General features: G+C 34.9%; 4 protein-coding genes across 6 annotated transcripts; 3 read left to right on the top strand and 1 right to left on the bottom strand.

Moving 5' to 3' along the window:
* Positions 1-1709: 1709 nt before the first annotated feature.
* On the top strand, positions 1710-4713 carry LOC130936598 (uncharacterized). The gene is made up of 5 exons (XM_057866691.1): positions 1710-1954; positions 2035-2130; positions 2694-2816; positions 3583-3622; positions 4485-4713. The coding sequence occupies exons 1-5, from the start codon at positions 1814-1816 to the stop codon at positions 4556-4558; spliced, it is 474 nt and encodes a 157-aa protein (XP_057722674.1). The 5' UTR covers positions 1710-1813; the 3' UTR covers positions 4559-4713.
* Positions 4714-4847: 134 nt separating this feature from the next.
* On the bottom strand, positions 4848-6769 carry LOC130936597 (protein PHOTOSYSTEM I ASSEMBLY 2, chloroplastic-like). Of its 2 annotated transcripts, XM_057866688.1 has the most exons (4): positions 6392-6769; positions 5848-5904; positions 5489-5638; positions 4848-5395 (listed from the first exon to the last, which is right to left on the bottom strand). In XM_057866688.1, the coding sequence occupies exons 1-4, from the start codon at positions 6593-6595 to the stop codon at positions 5318-5320; spliced, it is 489 nt and encodes a 162-aa protein (XP_057722671.1). In that variant the 5' UTR covers positions 6596-6769; the 3' UTR covers positions 4848-5317. The 2 variants fall into 2 exon arrangements, with proteins under 2 accessions (XP_057722671.1, XP_057722672.1); XM_057866689.1 differs by lacking the exon at positions 5848-5904.
* Positions 6770-8314: 1545 nt separating this feature from the next.
* On the top strand, positions 8315-12768 carry LOC130934077 (uncharacterized). 2 transcript variants are annotated; one of them, XM_057863666.1, is made up of 10 exons: positions 8315-8541; positions 8736-9135; positions 9227-9471; positions 10252-10336; positions 10422-10607; positions 10687-10854; positions 11005-11223; positions 11821-11992; positions 12075-12246; positions 12392-12768. In XM_057863666.1, exons 2-10 carry the CDS (start codon positions 8764-8766, stop codon positions 12492-12494), a joined length of 1722 nt encoding a protein of 573 aa, XP_057719649.1. In that variant the 5' UTR covers positions 8315-8541; positions 8736-8763; the 3' UTR covers positions 12495-12768. The 2 variants fall into 2 exon arrangements, 1 of the variants encoding a protein (XP_057719649.1); XR_009067754.1 differs by lacking the exon at positions 12392-12768 and having other exon boundaries at positions 11870-11992.
* A 1120-nt stretch (positions 12769-13888) lies between these two features.
* LOC130934076 (pentatricopeptide repeat-containing protein At1g09900) lies at positions 13889-19754 on the top strand. Its single transcript, XM_057863665.1, has 3 exons — positions 13889-13917; positions 16031-18618; positions 19367-19754. The coding sequence occupies exon 2, from the start codon at positions 16109-16111 to the stop codon at positions 18521-18523; it is 2415 nt and encodes an 804-aa protein (XP_057719648.1). The 5' UTR covers positions 13889-13917; positions 16031-16108; the 3' UTR covers positions 18524-18618; positions 19367-19754.
* Positions 19755-20594: the final 840 nt, after the last annotated feature.

Consider the following 20594-nt stretch of genomic DNA (forward strand, 5'->3'; position numbering starts at 1 on the left):
TGTTCTTCCCATGCGACTAGATCTCGCCAAAAAAAACTATAGAGGTGAATACGAAGACGAATGATTATTTTGGCCTTTGGCCCTTATTATACCTAAAAAAAAGGTAACAGGAACTAATTTTGTAAAATTCTTTTACTAGTAGTAATTAAGTATTTAAAGTGAAAAATAATAATTATCAGAAGTGATGTCACAAAAGAAAAAGTAATTACAATACGAAAATCTTAAAAAAAAATCGTCACATAAAAAATAAGAGAAGATAATGATAAAGTTAAAAGTGTTATTCTCGATGGTGATAAAGGAGATAATAATCATAACAAGATATAACTACATAATTAAAATAGTAGATATAGAAATTATAACGATAATAATAAAAAAGACGGTGATAGTGGTGATAGTAATTGATTTTATTATAAAAATTTTTTTTGGTAATTTAAAATCCAAACAAATTATAAAAGTCTCACAATACTATTTTTTATTACCTTTTTAATAGAAAGATTGTATTGTCGCGAAATAATTTTGTTAAAAACCAAAATATATATATTCTTTTAACAGGAATTGCCTTCTTCGAGAAAATAAACGAGTATCGAATTGAATTGAGTATTTATTTAAAAAAAGAGTCAAGTGATAAATAAATTTCTGAAAATTTATATTTTAGACATATTAATTTTTTAAAAAATACTAATAAAATATTTTAAAATAACAAACGTGAATAACTTAATTTAAATTAATAAGATATTTTACACTAATTATTGGAGATAATTTAAAAATAGTGTGTCCATATGATTTGCACATATACTTATCTCCATGCTACCTAGCTCATTCTCCTTGATCATCAAGTTAATTATAATTCCTCTCTTAATCTCCAACAACATCAAAAACATAGAATTCTTTAGGGGTGTTCATGGATCAGATTCAATCTGTATATTCGCAGTGTTTATCCGAATCCGATCCAAAAATTGCAGATATAAATCCGATCCGCAAGGTTATCGGATCGGATCGGATCCGCACATTAATATGATCGGATTGCGGATTTTGTGTAGATATCCGTATATCCGCGTATCCGCAAAAATAAATAAATAAATAAATAAATATTCTTTTTATATTTTCTTTCAACTAATAATTATTATATATGTTGTATTATTTTATTTTTTTTGGTAACATATTATTTTAATTTATTATTTAAGAAAAATATATTTAATATTATTTTAAGAGTAAACATATTTAAAAGAATAGAAAAAATAAATTTTATTGATTTTTTAATAAAAATAAGCTTTTAAAAATAATTTTGTGTTTTACGGATATATCCGATATCCGATCCATAAATGTGCAGATCGGATCAAAATTTAAAAATTGCGGATATTAGATCTGATCCGATAATTTTAATACAGATCGAATTAAAATTTTGATCATATTCGATCCATGTTTACCCCTAAAATTTTCAAACATGAATAATAATCCAATTAAAAAAATCATTAAAAAGAGAACTTCACTAAATCTACTGTGTTAAAAGACTTTATTAATATTTTTTTTAAAGATTTTTAAATGTACTTAAAATATTAATATTTTAATAATCTTAATAATTGAGATCAATTGTTAAAATTATTAGAACACTGATACACTAAATTTTTCTTACTTTTATATTTTTAGGACTATTCGAAGTATAAATACTCACGTGTTTATTTGTCAGATTACTCCCAAAAAAATTTGAATTTAGTTGGCTCCTAAGGAATGTATATGTGAGATTGAGAAGTTTAGAAGTTTGAAGTTTGAAACTTTTCGAACATTTTGATCCCACTACCCGCACAGGAGAATAATGGGTCACCAATTTCATCAACAAATCCAACGCCATCAAGCAACAGATGGTGTTCTTAACCTCTTCAGAAAAGCCAATCACGATCTCAACTTCGTTCACCACTCCCTCGAAAAGGAGTTCCAAACCCTTTACCCTGACAACGTTCGTTTTTTCACTCCTTTCGACTTCGCACTTTTCACATTTATGCTTCAATTTTTAATTTCATTTTTTTAGGATTGCAGGCAAACCCTATGAAGCTGGTTTCGAGAATCAAGAAGATACAGGAAGATATATCAACATTGAAAGGGCAGTGTCAAGATCTTTTGGCTGCTAAGCAGGTTTCTCTATACTCTATAGTATTATAGATAACTTACTCTGTGTAATTTCAATGCTATAATGATATGTAATTTTTCTCAATTTTTTATGCTGCCATACTTGATTGCAAACTTATCAGACTCTTGCCTTAATTTGTAAACAGTAAACACTACAGGTTTAGATGATTAGGTTGCTACTTCAATTTTATGATTGAAGTTTATCTAAACTCGTGTAAGCTTCACAAGTTAAGATAAACGCTGAGTTTTTGAATACCTTGTTTCATTGATGTTTGAATTAGTATATGTTTAAATACCTAAATTCTTGTTTTTCTTTGTTACTGAATAGAATTGCTGTTAGTATTGTAGGACAATCATGATATGATATAGGAGGACGCTTGTCGTTGTGACCTTGCCTGTAAAATTAGTCAGCGTCAAGATGCTGTGGCCTAATGATCTTAAAAGGATAAGAAGATATTGGAATTGAGTGAATTTCTGATATTGACAGTATATAGAAATAGAAAGGGTTCCATATTTGATATTTTGATTTTTGAAGTAGATTGTGAGATTGTGTTTATTCACTTGTGCAGGATTTAATTGATAAGGCTCAGAGAACTCTGGTTGAGAACAGAAATTTAGTGCAGCGCATGCAAGCATCTGTGGGCATCCCCCTCACCGGCGAAGATGATGAGGCTTTTACTAACTTCCAACAGGTAATTGTGGCTCTGTGTATGTTGTTTTTTCTGCCCTTTTTTGTGTGTGTTTTGATTTTTAGAGGAAAAAGAAAAGCGATGAACAGACGAAGTGATGAAATTCTTCTTGTCATCTTGTGAATTGTGCTTTTTTTTTCTAAACAGATGTAGTGATGAAATTTCTTGTAGTTTTCTCATTAATGTATTATAGAGAATTTCATAATGGTTCGTGTAGCTTCCCAATAAGATTTAGCCTGTTAGTTGTTCAAAATATCATGCATCATTGCATTCCCTGATAGTTTTGATTTCATAAGGGAAGAAAAAGCATCACTTCACAATGCAGTTCTTTTCATTTTGGAGGTGACTAAGTGGAGCGTGATGGTTATTTATGTATGTGTCTTCTGCAATTCTCAATGGTTGCCTATTTTCCAAGTGGTGTTTCAAGTGTTTACACCATTTGCCAGCAAGCAACCAATATTTAAGAAATATGAGGCTTTGCTTACATGTATTTTACCCAAGCAAAGTTGTTCTTGGGTATCTTTCATATTGCACTGCCTCCAACATAACAAAGATTCCGTGTGATTGAGTTGGTGGAGAGCGGAAAGGTGGAAAATAGAGAATGGAATGAAAATCATTTTGATCAGAGTTATGTTCTCAAGTTGAAATGAGTAAATTTTGTTTTCCATGTTAATATATTTTTCTTGAGCCAATCAAGTGCAAATTGATTTTCTAGTCCCTAAAGCTTCAAGTTGCAATGAATTTTACAAAGTTTTAACTGATTGTGCAGATAATTGAGGAATGGACAATGCAAGTGAGATCCAAAATAGGTAAGGTATTTCTTGGGCTTTTTGGTTTATCAATTTTCCAGACATTTATGACTGCCTATTTAAACATTGATGTGTAATTTTTATTAGATGACAGTGAAAGTGTTTTTGAAACAGAAGTTTTGATTGAATGTAATTTTTTTTTTCAAAAATATTAGGAGGGATGGAATTTATAAAAGCAACTATTGTCCAGTGTGCAAGAACAGAAAAGGGAGAGAAATATAGAATGGGATTTGGGTTTTAGTAAATGATCGAATCTTAAGTCTAAATATGTGTTACCACGTCTGGCTCAAGGTTTGCGAGACAGTTGTTCCTGAGCCACAAGAAGGAACATTTGAGCTTTCTCCGAAGGAATTGGTGTTCTCCTAGTCTGTACTACTACTACTGTAGCAATTGTCAAGACATTCATTCAAGTTCTCATGCACTTATGTTTATCTCTTCTTATCGCAATTATTTTTAACTCATCAACTGCGGAACTGCATAAGTCATGTGTTCAGAACTTTTTTGCCTCTCTTTTCCCCTTGTATCGATGTTGCATGCATACCAGTTTGCCTCATAAAAAGTGGATGCAATTTGGTTTCTAAACCGCAAAAAGATGGTTGCAATTTGGATGCAGTTTGGACTTTGAAATATCCGAGCCTTGCACACCCCTACAATGTCACTTAGTTGTATCTCTGACCTCTGTAGCTACTTAAGCTTTTAGAAGAGATGATTAGTGACAAGTTTTATTTTCTTGTTAATATATTTATAACAGTTGTCACCTTTTCTTATCATAATGTGATCTTAAATATTTTTTTGCATGTTACTTCCGAAATCATGAGTGCATTAAACAAATGTCTCAGTAACCACGTATGTGTTGATGCAGGGGATGAAACACATGACGCTGATTCTGGAGATCTAAACAAACTGCTCTTCTCAGCAATAGTTCAAAGTAATTGAACAGCTTTCATGAAGGTTGTAGATGTCGCAATTTATGTCAAACTCCAACCTTGTGTTGTAGTATCAATAGAACTCTGGTCCAGAGTTGTTACTCCTTACTTTGTGAAGGATTGGAATTATAGACATGAAAACAATTATGTTAGCAACATGTACACTTTTCGTTAAATTGATTATTCTCATTTTCCTTTTTCTTTTTCTTTTTCTTTTTTTTTTAAACATCCTTTTTTCTGGGATAGAAAAATATGAAAACAAAGTAAAATTAGCAACCAAGGCAAGAATGCCACCAATGTGCAACAGGTTGGAAAGCTTATTCAGGGAAACAGAATCTTGTTACATGGCAAGATCTCCCGCTAGAACTATATGTAAGTGCCAGCTAGCTCAGGTTTGTGTCTAGTAATAGGACTCAAATTCTGATAGTTCAATCAGAATTAGACAGAAAAAAAAAAGAAACAATAACATGTAAAAGACATTATATAATTCAAAACAAAAGCAGCAGAACAATATGGTTTTCACTGCAGATATAATCTGTTGTTGAAGCTTAGCGGCATCTCTTATAAGTTAGTTATACAATCCTCTTGACATGAAACATAGACACATGTTAATGATGTATTACTTTGTTATCTCACAACTTAATGTTGTATGCCTGTTGCCCTGTTTTGAAACCCCTTCAATGCACTTTGAATCATCAGCGAGTAGATTACTATGTATAATTCATTAAGTCCAATCCTTTGCATCATAGCATTGTCCATGGTATCTTTGCTACTTTGAAGTTGGAGGTTCTTCCAACCACTTTGCGCGAAAGCCGGTTCCTTGACAATTAGAACAACACATGGATCCCTGAAAAAGTATGACAAAGTAATGGCATGATGAGTCTTCTTCTAAATTGAAGTGCTAAGGATCTAAACAATTAAGTTTTGAGCATGGAGGTACCTTGCCATTGCAAATAATACAGCTGGTATTTTTCGATGGAACTTCACAGAGCATTTTGTCACCAATAATGAAGAAACCAGTACCTCCACACCATTTGCATTCAGTATGCCCCTTTGAGTTGCAAGACAAACAAACAATTGGCCGTGGTTGCTGCAAACATCAGGAGTTTTTGAGAACAATGACCAACATGGAGCTGTAAGAAAAAGGTAACTAAATTTATATTCTAGAACATTAAAATCCTTGCTAGTTTTCTTCATTCCTTCTCCTTTGTACTTGTCTTCAGGTGAGCTGTTTCGAAGTCATAGCTGATGTAACCATTGATACCACTATGACTATCATCATTTATAATTACACAATACCAGCATATTAGGCCAAGGGACTTGTGCAGTTTTATTATTCCCTCCATCTAATAATACCTGTCCGATTTAATAAAATTGGCACATTCATTATATTGGATAGTAGAATCTCATCTCATGTGATTTGGACGTGTAAGAAAAGGGTTTGCAGAGAATCCAATTCGGAGGGTGAATCAGATGGAAGATTGAGAGGCAACGAAAGGCAGAGGAAAACTCAAAAGACCATGATATGTAATAGTATCATTATAAACATGATACAAAATCAATCAAATAATATAAAATAAACATGATATATAATAAATGGGTGAAGCAAAAGGTTTGTAAAGGGATAAGTCCTCTTGAAACAACATTTTGGAGATTAGACAAGCATTGATTGACTCATATGATAAGTTAATTAATTGAACCATGTAAATAGAATTCATCATTAAGTTATCAGAAGCATACCAACTTAGATTTTTCTTGCAAAAAATAAAGAATATATGAGATTTATTAATTTAATATTATCATCATCAGCAGCACATAATGGAAACAAGAATTTGAAACGTACCTGGGAGATTAACCAGGTTTTTTCCATGCGACTAACAAAATCAGATGAGTCCACCATAGAAGCTCGGATTCTATTGAATGGCTTTAGTTTACGTGGCATAGAAACTCTTAAACCAATTGGTGCTCTGAACCTTCTTCTACTACCCTGCAATGTTTTTGTCATGAGTGCTGACTCAGTACTACTACAAGATGCAGAAGTAGCCATTTTCGGGTTTCTTCTTCTTGGATAGATATTGAGAAGGGAAAAGAGAACATAGAAAAAGAAGACCTTGAATCAATTTAATGGTCAAAATACAAGGTAGCAGGTCATGGTTTTTTGTGTTTTCCTGTGGTGTAAAGGCAACTTAGAATCCATTGGTTCTGGAGGCAGCAGAGACAAAGATATGCACAAGCAGAGGGCCAAGGACTAATAAGATATTTATAATAATTGAAGTTGGGACCCACCCATAAAAAAAGGGTTCAAAATAGAAGAAAATATGTATAGATTGGGCGTTTTTGTTTTAGATTATTTTTTATTCAAATTAATTATATATAAAAAAAGCAATACAAAGTTTGGATTTCAATTCTCTAAATTTTGAATTTTATTTTAAAAGATAAATTGTGATTTTTTATTATTTATTTTGTAAATAAAATAAAAAATATAAAAAAATTATTTAAAAATAAAAAATTTTATTTTTTTTTCTCTCAAATAAAATTTAATTTTAGAAGATCTAAATTTTAAAAATTTATAAACAGTAAGTTGTTATTTATCCATAAATTTATTTAATTTGTTCTTGTTGAAAATAAATTAAAATTAAGAGAGAATAAAAATATGCTAATAGTTTCTACTTTCTAGTAGTAGTTAGTGGGTGTAGTGGCTGCTGAGAATTGATACAATGTTTTTCATATAACTCGATCTAAAGGTTTGTTTGTCATTTTTTTTAATAAAAGAGTTCAAGGTTCAACACAATAAAGTGAAGTGACAAAGTCTCGACTAGAGACTCAAACAACAACAAGCAAAGAATAAAAGCCTGAAACAATCCCTAGTGTTATCTCCGTCATCGCCATCAATAACAAAAGGGATCTAAATTACACTATTCTCTGTAACTGGTCAATGATCTGTGAAACACCTCTTCTATTCTGGATTCTTTGTTATTAAAGATCTGTCCGTTCCTTTCTAGCCACACATTCCAAATAACTGCAAAGAAACATATGAGCCACTTGTTCTACTCCTCTTTCCTGTTAACAACTCATGTCCAACTTTCAAAATGTTATTTCAGTGACTATGGAATAGACCACAGCCTCCCAAAGTCAGACACCACACCTACCAGGTAAACTCACAACCAAGAAACAAGTGATAGATATGTTCGACATCTTTTTTACACAAAACACACTTGTTATCACCATTACTAATAATACATAGCCTAAACAATCTTTCTTTGGTATTCACTCTTCCTATCAGCACAAACCAGGCAAATAACTTCATTCGTGGTGGAATTAAGTCTTTCCATATTGTTTTGGTGAATTAATGAATTACTGCATGCGCACGAGATGATATTTAAATTTTCGATACTTGTTTAAGTGAACAATAAGCCAAATCAAATTTGTTTTTACATAATTTTTTTGGTTTTCTACAATTTCTTTTAACCCGGCAGGTCAAAGACTAATTTTTTGCAGATTAAAACTGTATTTAATGACTAATCATTTGCAGATTGGAGCTATATTTAAAAGTTTGTCGCTGGTTTTTAATATATTTTTTTTAGTAAGGGCCTTTATCATAATTTTCATTCACTCTTTTTTGGTATTCAATTTCGTAGGAGTTTTTTTTTGGGCAGGAGGAGTAAGATTTATTTGTTAGGAGACCAAAAAACGCTAGCTCTTGTTTTTGTTTTGGGCCTTTAGCCCATTTAAAACCGACAACCCACATTCAAAATGTTTCTCGTCATTTCGTATCTAACCCATTGACACTGAGAGTTTTTAACACATAACCTCCCTCCGCCCTCCGCCCTCCGCCCTCCGCCCTCTGCCCTCCGCCGTTCGTCGTCATAGTCGCGCCTCCAGAAGCTTCTCTTCCGTGTTGCCACCGTCGATCTATCGACCGTTCTGAAGCTGGTACTTTCCAAATCTACAGTGAAGCTCCTAGCTCCCCTAAACCCTAATCATATTGATCAGGTATTCACTCACACACATCCGCTGTTAAAAGTCTTGCGTTGTGCTTAAATATTTGGAATTTTTCGAATGCAATAACACAAATTTTCACATAGAATAGAAATTGTCGATGTAGAATTATGCTAAAATCATTACATTAGATAGCACAGGCCTTACATTTTCTCCCGTTTTAGTAAAGATATATTTATTTTTCTCAGGTAGGGGGATTGGTGAAGTGAACATAACATGGCTTCAAACCGGGAAAGGGAAACTAACAAGAGGTTAGGGGAGGAAGAGCTTGATGCAGAGGCTAAAAGGCAGAGAAAGGATGAGGAGTCTTCTCCTCCTTCTGCTGCTGCTTCCATTGCAAACCCTCTTTCTGGGTTGGCCAATAATTATGCCGACATTGATGAGGAGGAATATTATGATAGAAAGGGAAATCTTTCTACTAATGAGAGGAGGAATGACGGGTCCCAGAAAAATGGGAATGGATATGAAGAGCTGGGTGATAGTGATAGTGATGACGATGATTCCAGCGAACCATTATATGGTGGAAGACGCAGTCGACAAATTGAGGTTCGGAAGGACTGTCCTTACCTTGATACTGTTAATAGACAGGTATTCAGCTTATCCTGTTCTTTTGTATAGGCAGTCATTCTTTTGTATGCATATCATATCTGAGATTCTGAACTATGATGATGTTGTGTAGGTTTTGGATTTCGACTTTGAGAAGTTCTGTTCTGTCTCTCTGTCGAATTTGAATGTGTATGCGTGCTTAGTTTGTGGGAAGTATTACCAAGGCAGGGGTAAAAGTTCTCATGCCTATACACACAGCCTTGAAGCAGGACATCATGTTTATATCAATCTCCGAACTGAGAAAGTCTACTGTCTACCCGATGGATATGAAATTAATGATCCTTCATTGGATGACATTCGTAATGTCCTTAATCCAAGGTTAGTCTAATATGTTTTATTTTGGAACTCTTGATACCATAATGTAACACCTTACCACACCAAATTTTACGCTTAAGTCGTAAATCAGAGGTGGTGAGGCATTACGACACTTAATTACATATTACATAGAGAAATATATATACATATGGAGAAGGTTAATAGTATAACTAGGAGCCCGTGAAAGGAATTAACATCAAAAGACCGTTAATCACACACGATTTCGATATAGCAGATAAGCGTCGCTGTAAGCGGAAACAACGGAAATTTAAAACGAGATATCACATAACCAGGACAATTATTTGAGAACAGATTTTTATTTATGATGTTATTGGCTAATGGCTATTGCCTGCCGGGGAAAAAAATAAAAAAGGAAGAGGAGGTTTTTTTGTTTCCCATTCTGAAGGTTCAAAACTGATGCTATGAAAAATTCCAATATCAGATGCATGTTGTTATTTATTAGGTCTTTATATTTGTATCTTTATGGACTCTCTATTTATTGTATACACTTCATAGTTTTTTGCTTGGTGAACTTTACCATGTACTTAGGTTCTTCTGCCTGTGGATGTGCCATCCTGTTTGTAACATGATAGTTCTGTGATGCTCATAGTTCCTGTAAAAGATTAAACCCCGATTATTTAATATTAAGAATTGTATTAAAACTAAATTTTTAGTGATTATTCTCTATGATACCAATCTTTCTTCATCTAGTGATAACAAATTCTAGTTAAGATTAAATACTAGAACTCATCCAAGTGCATTTATATGGTTCTCTGCCTGCAGGTTTACTCCAAAGGATGTTGAGCTACTTGACAAAAATAAGCAGTGGTCTAGGGCACTTGATGGTTCTAGTTACCTTCCTGGAATGGTATACCTTGTCTTGCTTATATATTATAACAATAAAATTTGCATTGTTCATTGGATTTATCTAATCCATTATGAAATGATTTCAGGTGGGACTCAATAATATTAAGGAGACTGATTTTGTGAATGTAACAATCCAGTCCTTAATGAGAGTTACCCCCTTGCGGAATTTTTTCCTTATACCTGAGAACTATCAACACTGCAAATCCCCACTTGTTCATCGATTTGGCGAACTGACCAGAAAGATCTGGCATTCACGAAACTTTAAAGGACAGGTTTGTTTTAGACATATTCATTACCTACATGTGACTTTTATAATTTAATGCTTATCTCTGTATTTATCCGTGCTAACAGGTCAGCCCGCATGAGTTTCTACAGGCAGTGATGAAAGCCAGTAAGAAACGGTTTCGGATAGGAGCTCAATCTGACCCAGTTGAGTTCATGTCGTGGCTTCTTAATACGCTACATGCAGATCTTAAATCTTCGAAGAAGAATACCAGCATAATTTACGATTGCTTTCAGGTACTTTCTTATTGCTCTTATTTTCTTATCTTTCGGTTGAATGTTGCTGCTAGCTGCAACTATCTACCTAAGTTCAAATATCAAAGAAAAAATGTTTTTTTTTAAACAAAAGAAAAATATCTACTGAAGTGGCATTTCATTTTTAAATAGGGCGAACTTGAGGTTGTAAAAGAGATTCCTAACAAAGGGATCACCGATAAGAAAGAAAACGGTGAGGACCTAAACAAGAATGAGAAAAATTCAGATGGTGCTACAGAGAGAGATGCATTCGTCAAAGAAACTTCCAAGATGCCATTTCTAATGCTAGGATTGGATTTGCCACCACCTCCACTTTTCAAAGATGTGATGGAGAAAAATATAATACCCCAGGTACTGCTTCACTTAACTCTCTTACTTTGCTTTGTGCATTGAAATATTGTCATGAAAATAATTTTCATTTAGGTGGTTGTAGTTTGAATCATAACTCTTGCTGGGAGACATACAAGAATGGGGAAAGGAATATTGTGGTTACACTGTTAGAAGGTGTTAGAAGGATAGTGTGAAACCTTGTAGCTTGTTGCTTATTAACATTTTTTTCTGAAAACAAGGTGCAAATTACACTCATCTCCCCTGAGGTGTGGCGAAATTTAACCTTCCTTCTAAAGCAAACATTTACATCTCCTGTTTGTATATATATAACACTAAACACTCCTGTAGATATAATAACAATAACCTTCGAGGTCAACATAACCTGGACAATGAAGGGGGGTAACGAAGAATTTCACTACACCATTCAAGGGAGACCAGAAAAATTTTTCCCTTCAAAAAAAGTAAATGAAAGAAGCAGTTTATGATATTTACTTAAAAATGATTTTGCTTATGCTGTAATACAGCTACAGTTTATGTTATGTAACTTATGTTCTCCTGTTTTCACTGACCGGGTTCTCAAGCACTCTGTCTCTCGTGCTAACAAAGTTTGCTATATAGGTTCCTCTCTTTAACATTCTAAAGAAGTTTGATGGGGATACTGTTACAGAGGTGGTTCGTCCTCACATAGCAAGAATGCGGTATCGGGTTACCAAATTGCCTAAATATATCATTATTCACATGCGTCGATTTACTAAGAACAATTTTTTTGTGGAGAAAAATCCCACTTTAGGTAAGAATTTACTTGCTGTAATTTTGTTCTAGTTGATGCCAGCATGCTTATTCCAAGTTCATAATAAGAATTCTCGTTTCAGTCAACTTTCCTGTTAAGAACCTGGAGTTGAAGGACTACATTCCCTTGCCAACGCCGAAAGAAAATGAGAAATTGCGATCTAAATATGATTTAATCGCCAATGTCGTCCATGATGGCAAACCTGGTGAAGGTTTCTATAGGGTATTTGTTCAACGCAAATCAGAAGAACTATGGTAAGTTTGGTTTCTTGGCTAGAGACAACATTTATCAGTCTATTTATCCTTTAGAACTCAAATTCATCAATCTGAATTTCTGTTTCAATAATAGGAATTAATATCTTAATTTTATTTCTTTCTTTTTTTTTTAAATATAAAATAGGTACGAGATGCAGGATTTGCACGTCTCAGAAACACTTCCTCATTTGGTTGCACTTTCAGAAGCTTATATGCAGATATATGAGCAGCAACAGCAACAGCAATAAAATCGACTCAAGTCCTGTTTTGCAAGCACCATAATCTGAAACTTGATTTTACCCGAATAGAGATGTAGAGGTGTACGTGGTGGGGTTGGGATGAGTTGAATCCAGCATTATTTTTTTACTGGGTCATTTTGTAGAAATCAAATCAAAATCACTGAAAATAATTGGATCTAAGAGTTGACCTCATATTAGACAATGCATTATGTAAGACTTTGGATACTATATGTACTTATGTAGTAATGAAATTTTAAACCAAAAAAATGGTTTTTGGCCAGCATTTTAATTCCTTTAGTTTTGTAATCAAACAACATATTTTTAGCCAATATGTTGAAATAAAGTTGGATAATTGTTGGTCAAAAATAAAAAATTCTGTCAGTCCTTCCTAACATTCTTCTATATAAAATACTATTTCAACAACAAAAATAGTGTTGAGAGCACAAGTATAGAACAGGGAGAATTCACTTGCAATTTGCAAATATGGCAAGTTCTTTAGCAGGTATTAATTAGCATTTACAGGTTAAATTAATTTTCATAAATCAATTTGAATTGGTTTAAAGGTTAGCTCACTAGTTTATTTAAATAAGGAGTATATAGATAATAGTACATATGAAAGAATTTGGTATAGACAAAAGTATAAATTTATCCATTTTTCATGTATAAATTTGTCTATTTACTCTTTAAGTAAATGTCAAAGTTCGAATTTGCTTTATGCATGTAACAACCTATTAACTAGTGGTAAACCTTTAAATGAAGCTTTAATTCGCGATGAATTAGTTGACCTTGACTGACCGACAGGTGACTATGCTGGCCGGCCCCAAGATTGAGTGGTTCTGACGATGATTATTAGCATATTTTATAAAATTGAACTGACCTGGGCAGTCAGATCGAAAAAACAGCAACCCAGCCTCTAGGCCAGTCCAGTCTGGACATTAGATCGGGTAAGGAACAAATCCGGTGAGAATCGGTTTGACTCAGTCGAATTTTGCAAGAACTGGTGAACCGGCTGGTTTGAGAAATCCAGACCGGTTTGAAATTTTTTAAATTAAAACCCCCAAAACAATGTCGCTTGACGTTTAAAGAAAACAAAACACCCTAGGCTAGTTCTGAACTCACCCCACCCAGTACTTTTGACAACGGCACACCACCCTGGCACAGCGCTGGCAGCTCAACTCGGTTCACCGCCGCCGTCGTCGTGCCTCTCGCCGGATACTCCGTATCGTGTGGTCACGAGTCGCGTCTCGCCTCCCTCCTCCGTCTGTGCTGTGTGCTCGGCCGCTCGCGTCTCGCCGCGCCTCCGCCGGTGAGTGCTCGAGCTGTGCTTCCTGCAGCCCTGCAGCGTGTCGTCGTCTTCCGCCATCACAGCACCCATCGTCTGGTGTGCTCCACTTTTCGCATCTTGCCTCTCTTCCTGCAGCTGTGCTTACTGGTGAGTGCTCGCGTCTCGCCGGGCCGCGCCTCCGTCCCCCCCTCGCCTCTCTTCCGTGGTTGTTGCTGCCTGAACTGCTGCTCCTCGTCCATCTTCTGCCTCTGCAACATCAGGTGAGCATTTAATTTTTTTTACAGTTTTTTTCAGGTTGATTCATTGATGTTAGTGCTGTGAATTTTATTGTTGATTGGTTTATGAGCGGATTAGAAATAAATGTGGCAGTGGTTGAATTGAAATGTTGAATTGATTTCTAAATTGGTTTATGAATATGAATGTGCAGGGGTTTTGCTGATTATGAATATGGTTTAATTGTTGAATATGCAGTGGCTTTGTTAATTGTTGAATTGCTTTCACTGATTATGAATTTTGTTGATTGTTGATTGTTGTTTCTCTGATCCCGATTCTATAAGCAAAACAGAACCAAACGAGTTCATTCGAGCGAGAAGGTCGACCCTTCTTCAGCTCAGTACGCTGCCGCTACGACAGTGAAGTTCAGAGGTAAGTTATTATAAACAAGAATTTAGTTCAAAGGAAAGATCAGGAATAGCCCTTGGACTGCTAAGGTATTCTTATAAAGAGAAACTTTTATCCTCTAGAGCCTAAGTTCCCAATAGGTTAACCACTTTCTTCTCTTATGAATTTTTTTTTATAGATGATCTTTGCATTATCCGTCTTTCTTTATCCAAATAGCCATAGGAGAAGCTGAGCTAGGTGTTCTTGTTTGTATACTATTATCAGAATTCAGTTCTTCGGGAAACTCTCTAGTGCCAACGGTGGATCCGGTGCCACATATGATTCTATGATCACTTCCGATAGGCAGGAACGCTTCTCCTTCATCCTCGAAGGTCCTTTGTTCTTTGCTTTGAAAGAGACCGACTATAGATCTCTTTCTCTCACGCTATTTTATATGAGTACACAAGAGTACTTCGCCCCACAACCATCTCTTTTTTATAAGTTCTACGGACAGTTTATGCCTTTTTCCGACCTCCGTTCTGGCGAGGGTTCAAAATGGATTATACTATTTCTCTCCATCTTTCGTCTATCCTATGTCTCTTTCCTCTGTTCTTTGTCCTTCTCCTACTAGGAGTAGCGACAGTCATTCTGCTATTTTATCATGTTGATATTTCTCCCAATCAAAACGAGCTTCCGCCAGTTGGTGAAGGGATAGACCAAAGCAGCTCACTAACGGTTTTCCAGCTTTGTATGATATGGTATGAGCATTACGGCCTGAGATTAAGACTTTTTATTAGGCCGTTAGGAAGAGATCTTGATATTGACTTACGAGAGCCTACAGCAGTAGAATGAAGTCCAGGAGTTCAGTCGTCTAGGGTGAAGTTAGAGGCCCTAATCCAAGAGAACCATCGGGTGCGGAGCTCAAATGCCCGCCTATGATCTTCCAACCATAAAACTTGGTCTTTAGCTAAGCTCAACTGGTCTCTTTGTTGCTGAAAATAGTGAGAAACTCTTATCTAGAGTCATTAAAGCTAAATACCAGAATAGGGGATGCTGGTTTGTTTTACTATTAGTTACTTAGTTGATTGAATTCTTTTCTTTTATGGGATTTTAAGATGGCTTCATCAGAGACACCATCATCCCAAAAACATACATGAAGATAGATACCTAGATTTTGAAATTACTCATTAGACATAGTTTATATATTGTTATTATTGTGTTAAATTAAGATATATTATAGTAGTACTGACTAAATGACTATTGTTCAAATGTTAGTTAAGACATGCATTTCAAATTTTAATTTTAAGATTTCAGAAGTTGATGAAAAAAGGTTGGTCCTTAACTTGGAATCACGTCAAATACTTGTGCTGATGGATTGGTTAAGTTGGGGCATAGTCACCCTACTGTTTATGTTGCTTATGAGTCTCTTCTTAGAGTAGTTTTTTTTTTTAATTTGCAGCTGATTTTAGAGGGATGTACTTCGAAATCCCAGCAATCAACGATGTTGTTTAGGTGTCATCATGAGCGGTGAGCCCAGCACAGAAAGACAACACCACAGTCGCAGGCTCATATTCCATCTCTGATTCCTCTCTCTATTTCATCCAAAGCTTCCATTAATTGAGAATCGCACCAACCAATCATTTTCAATTAAAAAATGCAGGTACTTGCACTTCTTCATAATTGAATCAAAGTTCCTTTTGTATTCTTCATGCTGTGAAAAACATTACCTTCAGACCTTATGGCACTGAGCTTTAATCCATTGCGAAAGGGTTTACAATATAGATTCTTGAGCTATTTCTATGATTACTCTTTATGTTGTGTTGATCTGAATCTGTGCTCTTCATCATTGCCTGCAAAAAGTTCTGTTTCTGGTTTTGGGGCTCAAGGTCAGGGTAAACGTGAAAATCATAGTTTTAGGTTTCCAGGGGAATTGCGTGTTACTGCCGATGATGATGGGAGTAAAGGTCAGAACTTCAATTTTGGTAGTCTTGATACACTGAGTAATAATGAAGAGGAAGAAGATGGTGATGGTGATGGAAAAGGTTCTAGTAATGGTGATGATGAGGGTCTTGAGTTTATGAGCTCCTCTAATGGCAATGACAATCATGCATATGGAGAGAGTATTAGTAGAGTTGAAATTGATGAACATGAATTCAGGCACCCATTAGTTAAGGAAATTTGTAGGTTGATTACATATAGGTCAGCTTGGAACCCTAGACTTGAAGGATATTTGAGGTACTTATTGAGAAGATTGAAGCCCCCACATGTTTGTGCTGTCTTACGCTCTCAAGAAGATGAACGGATTGCTTTGAATTTCTTCTATTGGGCTGATCGGCAGTGGCGCTACAAACACAATGCTATTGTCTACTATACATTGTTAGATGTGCTTAGCAAGACTAAATTGTGCCAGGGTGCTAAGCGGATTCTTAAGCTTATGATGCGCCGTGGAATCAAATGTTCTCCTGAAGCTTTTGGCTATGTGATGGTGTCTTATAGTCGAGCAGGCATGTTGAGGCATGCCATGCAAGTTTTGACCGTGATGCAGAAAGCTGGAGTTGAACCTAATTTATCTATATGTAACACTGCTATCTATGTTTTAGTTAAGGGCAGCAAATTGGAGAAGGCACTGAGATTCTTGAATCGAATGGAGCTGGTTGGAATCAAACCCAATGTTGTCACTTATAACTGCTTGATCAAGGGTTACTGTGATCTGAATCGGGTTGAAGATGCATTGGAGCTTATTATGGAAATGCCATCCAAGGGATGTCCCCCTGACAAGGTTAGTTATTATACTGTGATGGCTTTCCTCTGCAAGGAGAAAAGAATTGAAGAAGTGAAGCTGTTGATGGAGAAAATGGTGGTGAATAGTAAATTAATTCTAGATCAGGTTACATATAATACACTTATTCACACGCTATCCAAGCATGGACATGCAGATGATGCTTTGACTTACTTAAGAGAAGCAGAAGATAAGGGCTTCCACATTGATAAGGTTGGGTATAGTGCAGTAGTTAACTCCTTTTGTAAGAAGGGCAAAATAGATGAGACGAAGAGTTTAGTGAACGAGATGTACTCAAAGGGATGTATTCCTGATGTTGTGACATATACTGCTATTATTGATGGATTTTGTCGCATGGGGAAGATAGATGACGCGAAAAAGATGCTGCAGCAGATGTACAAACATGGGTGCAAGCCAAATACCGTTTCATACACAGCTTTGTTAAATGGCCTGTGCCACAATGGGAAATCGTTAGAGGCAAGGGAGATGCTGAATGTAAGTGAGGAGCATTGGTGGACGCCAAATGCCATAAGTTACAGTGTTGTGATGCATGGTTTTCGTAGGGAAGGAAACTTGTCCGCAGCTTGTGATTTGGTTAGAGAAATGGTTGGAAAGGGATTTTTTCCAACTCCAGTTGAAATTAACCTCCTAATACAGTCCCTGTGTCAAAATCAGGAAGTAGTTGAAGCTAAAAAATTTTTAGAAGAATGCCTGAATAAGGGTTGTGCCATCAATGTCGTAAACTTTACTACTGTAATTCACGGTTTTTGTCAGATTGGTGACTTAGAAGCTGCTCTATCAGTGCTAGAAGACATGTACTTAATCAACAAACATCCTGATGTTGTCACATTTACAACATTGTTTGATGCATTGGGGAGGAAAGGTAGATTGGACGAGGCTGCTGAGTTAATAATGAAGATGCTGGGCAAAGGTTTGGATCCTACTCCGGTAACATATAGGACAGTCATCCACCATTATTGTAAATGGGAGCAAGTGGATGATATGTTGAAATTATTGGAAAAAATGCTTGTTAGGAAGCCATTAAGAACATTATACAATCAAGTAATTGAGAAACTTTGTGCTTTTGGGAAACCCGAGGAGGCTGAGAAACTTCTGGGGAAGGTTTTGAGAACAGCATCAAACCTTGATGCTAATACATGCCATGTTCTCATTGAAAGCTATCTGACTAAAGGGCTTCCTCTATCAGCAAATCGAGTGGCTTCTAGAATGTTCAGCCGTAATTTGGTTCCTGATTTGAAGTTGTGTCAGAAAGTGAGCAAGAAGCTAATGTCTGATGGAAAGTTGGTTGAGGCTGATAACCTTATGTTACAACTTGTTGAGCGTGGAATACAACAAAATGAGACGAATTTGTGATATTAGTTACTACTCCAAGCTTAAAAGTTGTGCCCATGGTGCTATGTTATCACTTCCCTTCGTTGGAGATCCAATACATCTTGCATTTCAGTGTGGTAAGGCCATTCTTTGTTCTAGAGAAAATGGTTCTAATTTTTGAGAAAGTGAAATTCATTCATGTAATCTTAAATATGATTTAGATAATTGTCTTTTTATGTTTGGCACATATGTATTTCTCTTTTGTAGTGAATATGATAGGCATATCATTTTCATGCTAGTGTTCTGCTTATATATTTCAGTTTGATAACAAGAAAACAAGAATTTAGGGGGTAGAGTATGCATTTTCTTCTGAATATTGTTTACATGATATATTATCCTATAAGTTGTGCATGAAAATGAATTCTAACATTGTGTACCTTGTTGACAATCGCATGCTTCTTTCCCAGAGTTCTCCCAATCATTTGGAAGAGAACTTAGCGCATTGACTACTCTTGTTGCTGAAATTGTTTCCTCATCTGTAGTCCCTAGCACCTCTTTCTTTGATAAAATTTTAAGCATTCGAATAGTTGTCTATCTTAGCTACCAAGCTGTCAATTAGATTCACTTTTTTTTATCAGCAAACTGGAAAAATCACTTATTCTTCTCTTCTTTCTCTTTCTACTCTCTACATTACTGTTTTTCCCACCAATGCCAACTATCTTCCATTTCCATAACCATTAAAAGGTAACATATATAATGTATGTAGAGTACATTTTCATATATAAATATGTGTAAATAACATTTCATGTTATTGAAAGGCCATGATGGATACTTTTAAGGTACTATTTTGTATAATTCCTTTTGACTGATGGATTTGCTTAACAGCTAAATTGAAGATGCAAGATACATTTTGCAATGGAGTTGTGTAGATATTGTGGAATAATGTGCTACCTACTCACATGCTATTTGGTGTGCACTCTCAAGTCTCAACCAAGCCAATTTCAGTTAGTTCCACTTTTTCAAAATTGCTTATAAATAGAGCTATGTATTTGAATGCCTTCTCATGTCCAGACATGAAATTTAAAAAATATTAGTTAGTTTACAAATTAGATAGGAAAAAGAAACTAGAGAGATGGAGTTGAAATACAAGATGGTAATAAAAGTTGTTGTGATTATTCTATTACTTAGGAATCATTGTCATTGTTGATGCTTGTTTTGATCCAATTCCGGTCTCCTTCAAGAAGGTGCTGCATTTAAATGGAGGTGACAATCACTTTGTCAAATTTAAATATTCTATGTGTTGTGATCATTGTTTTTGCATAGAGTCAATGCCTCTCACATGCAACTGTATGGATGTTAGATATTATTGCCACCAAACTTGCAATAGTTGCCATTGCTCTCATTTCCTCAAAAGTGTCAATGTTTAGATGAAATGGAATCTTGCTATCCTCCATGTACAATCTAGATGACTAATTAAAAATACCAACAAAGTTGAAGTTACTTTTGAATCTTGTAACTCAAACAAAATCACTCATAAAAATGCTCCTGTTATTTTTATTTTCATCTTTTACTTTTTTTCTCTTAATTTTGTCTTCCGTGTTTCTTTTTTCTTTTTCCCTCTCAATTCAGCCTTTTATGTTTTCATATTAAATTTGATCTTTTATATTTTAAATCTTTTGCAATTGGGTCTTATTGATAAAGAACTAAGAGTATTAAAAAATATATACTAAAAGTAAAAAATGTTGTGATTCATAATATAATTAAATGAGGATAATATAGTATGTGAATAAAACTGAACTCTTAAAAGAGACAACCTCAAATCAAATAGTTAATTTATGACAATAAAATCTTAATACTGTTAAAAAGTTCAAACTACTACTGGTATACAAAAATGAAAATTTAGCTGTAGAGAATAAGAAAGTTTTATGTTTACATTCTAAATCGACAAACAATTCATCACACAATTTTTTTGGAATAATGCTACGCATCCAACTATCCAAGTGTTTTTGTTAATCAAGTCCAATTAAATTAATCTAACATTAACAAAATTCAGTAATAAATAGTATTACTCCAAGTCTTATTATTTAATTTGGTTAGACTTAACTCATAAAAA

This window comes from Arachis stenosperma, chromosome 6 (assembly GCF_014773155.1).
Source record: "Arachis stenosperma cultivar V10309 chromosome 6, arast.V10309.gnm1.PFL2, whole genome shotgun sequence".
Taxonomy (NCBI): domain Eukaryota; kingdom Viridiplantae; phylum Streptophyta; class Magnoliopsida; order Fabales; family Fabaceae; genus Arachis; species Arachis stenosperma.

Bases quoted from the DNA above. Each gene is read 5' to 3' on its own strand.
- LOC130934076 (XM_057863665.1), top strand. From the start codon at position 16,109: ATGGCACTGAGCTTTAATCCATTGCGAAAGGGTTTACAATATAGATTC.
- LOC130936598 (XM_057866691.1), top strand. From the start codon at position 1,814: ATGGGTCACCAATTTCATCAACAAATCCAACGCCATCAAGCAACAGAT. The intron at 1,955-2,034 runs GTTCGTTTTTTC...TTAGGATTGCAG, and splicing joins AAACCCTTTACCCTGACAAC to GCAAACCCTATGAAGCTGGT. The intron at 3,623-4,484 runs GTAAGGTATTTC...GTGTTGATGCAG, and splicing joins GCAAGTGAGATCCAAAATAG to GGGATGAAACACATGACGCT.
- LOC130934077 (XM_057863666.1), top strand. From the start codon at position 8,764: ATGGCTTCAAACCGGGAAAGGGAAACTAACAAGAGGTTAGGGGAGGAA. The intron at 9,136-9,226 runs GTATTCAGCTTA...GATGTTGTGTAG, and splicing joins TTGATACTGTTAATAGACAG to GTTTTGGATTTCGACTTTGA. The intron at 9,472-10,251 runs GTTAGTCTAATA...CTCTGCCTGCAG, and splicing joins CGTAATGTCCTTAATCCAAG to GTTTACTCCAAAGGATGTTG.
- LOC130936597 (XM_057866688.1), bottom strand. From the start codon at position 6,595: ATGGCTACTTCTGCATCTTGTAGTAGTACTGAGTCAGCACTCATGACA. The intron at 5,905-6,391 runs GTACGTTTCAAA...TAAATCGGACAG, and splicing joins AAACCTGGTTAATCTCCCAG to GTATTATTAGATGGAGGGAA. The intron at 5,396-5,488 runs GTACCTCCATGC...ATACTTTTTCAG, and splicing joins GTATTATTTGCAATGGCAAG to GGATCCATGTGTTGTTCTAA.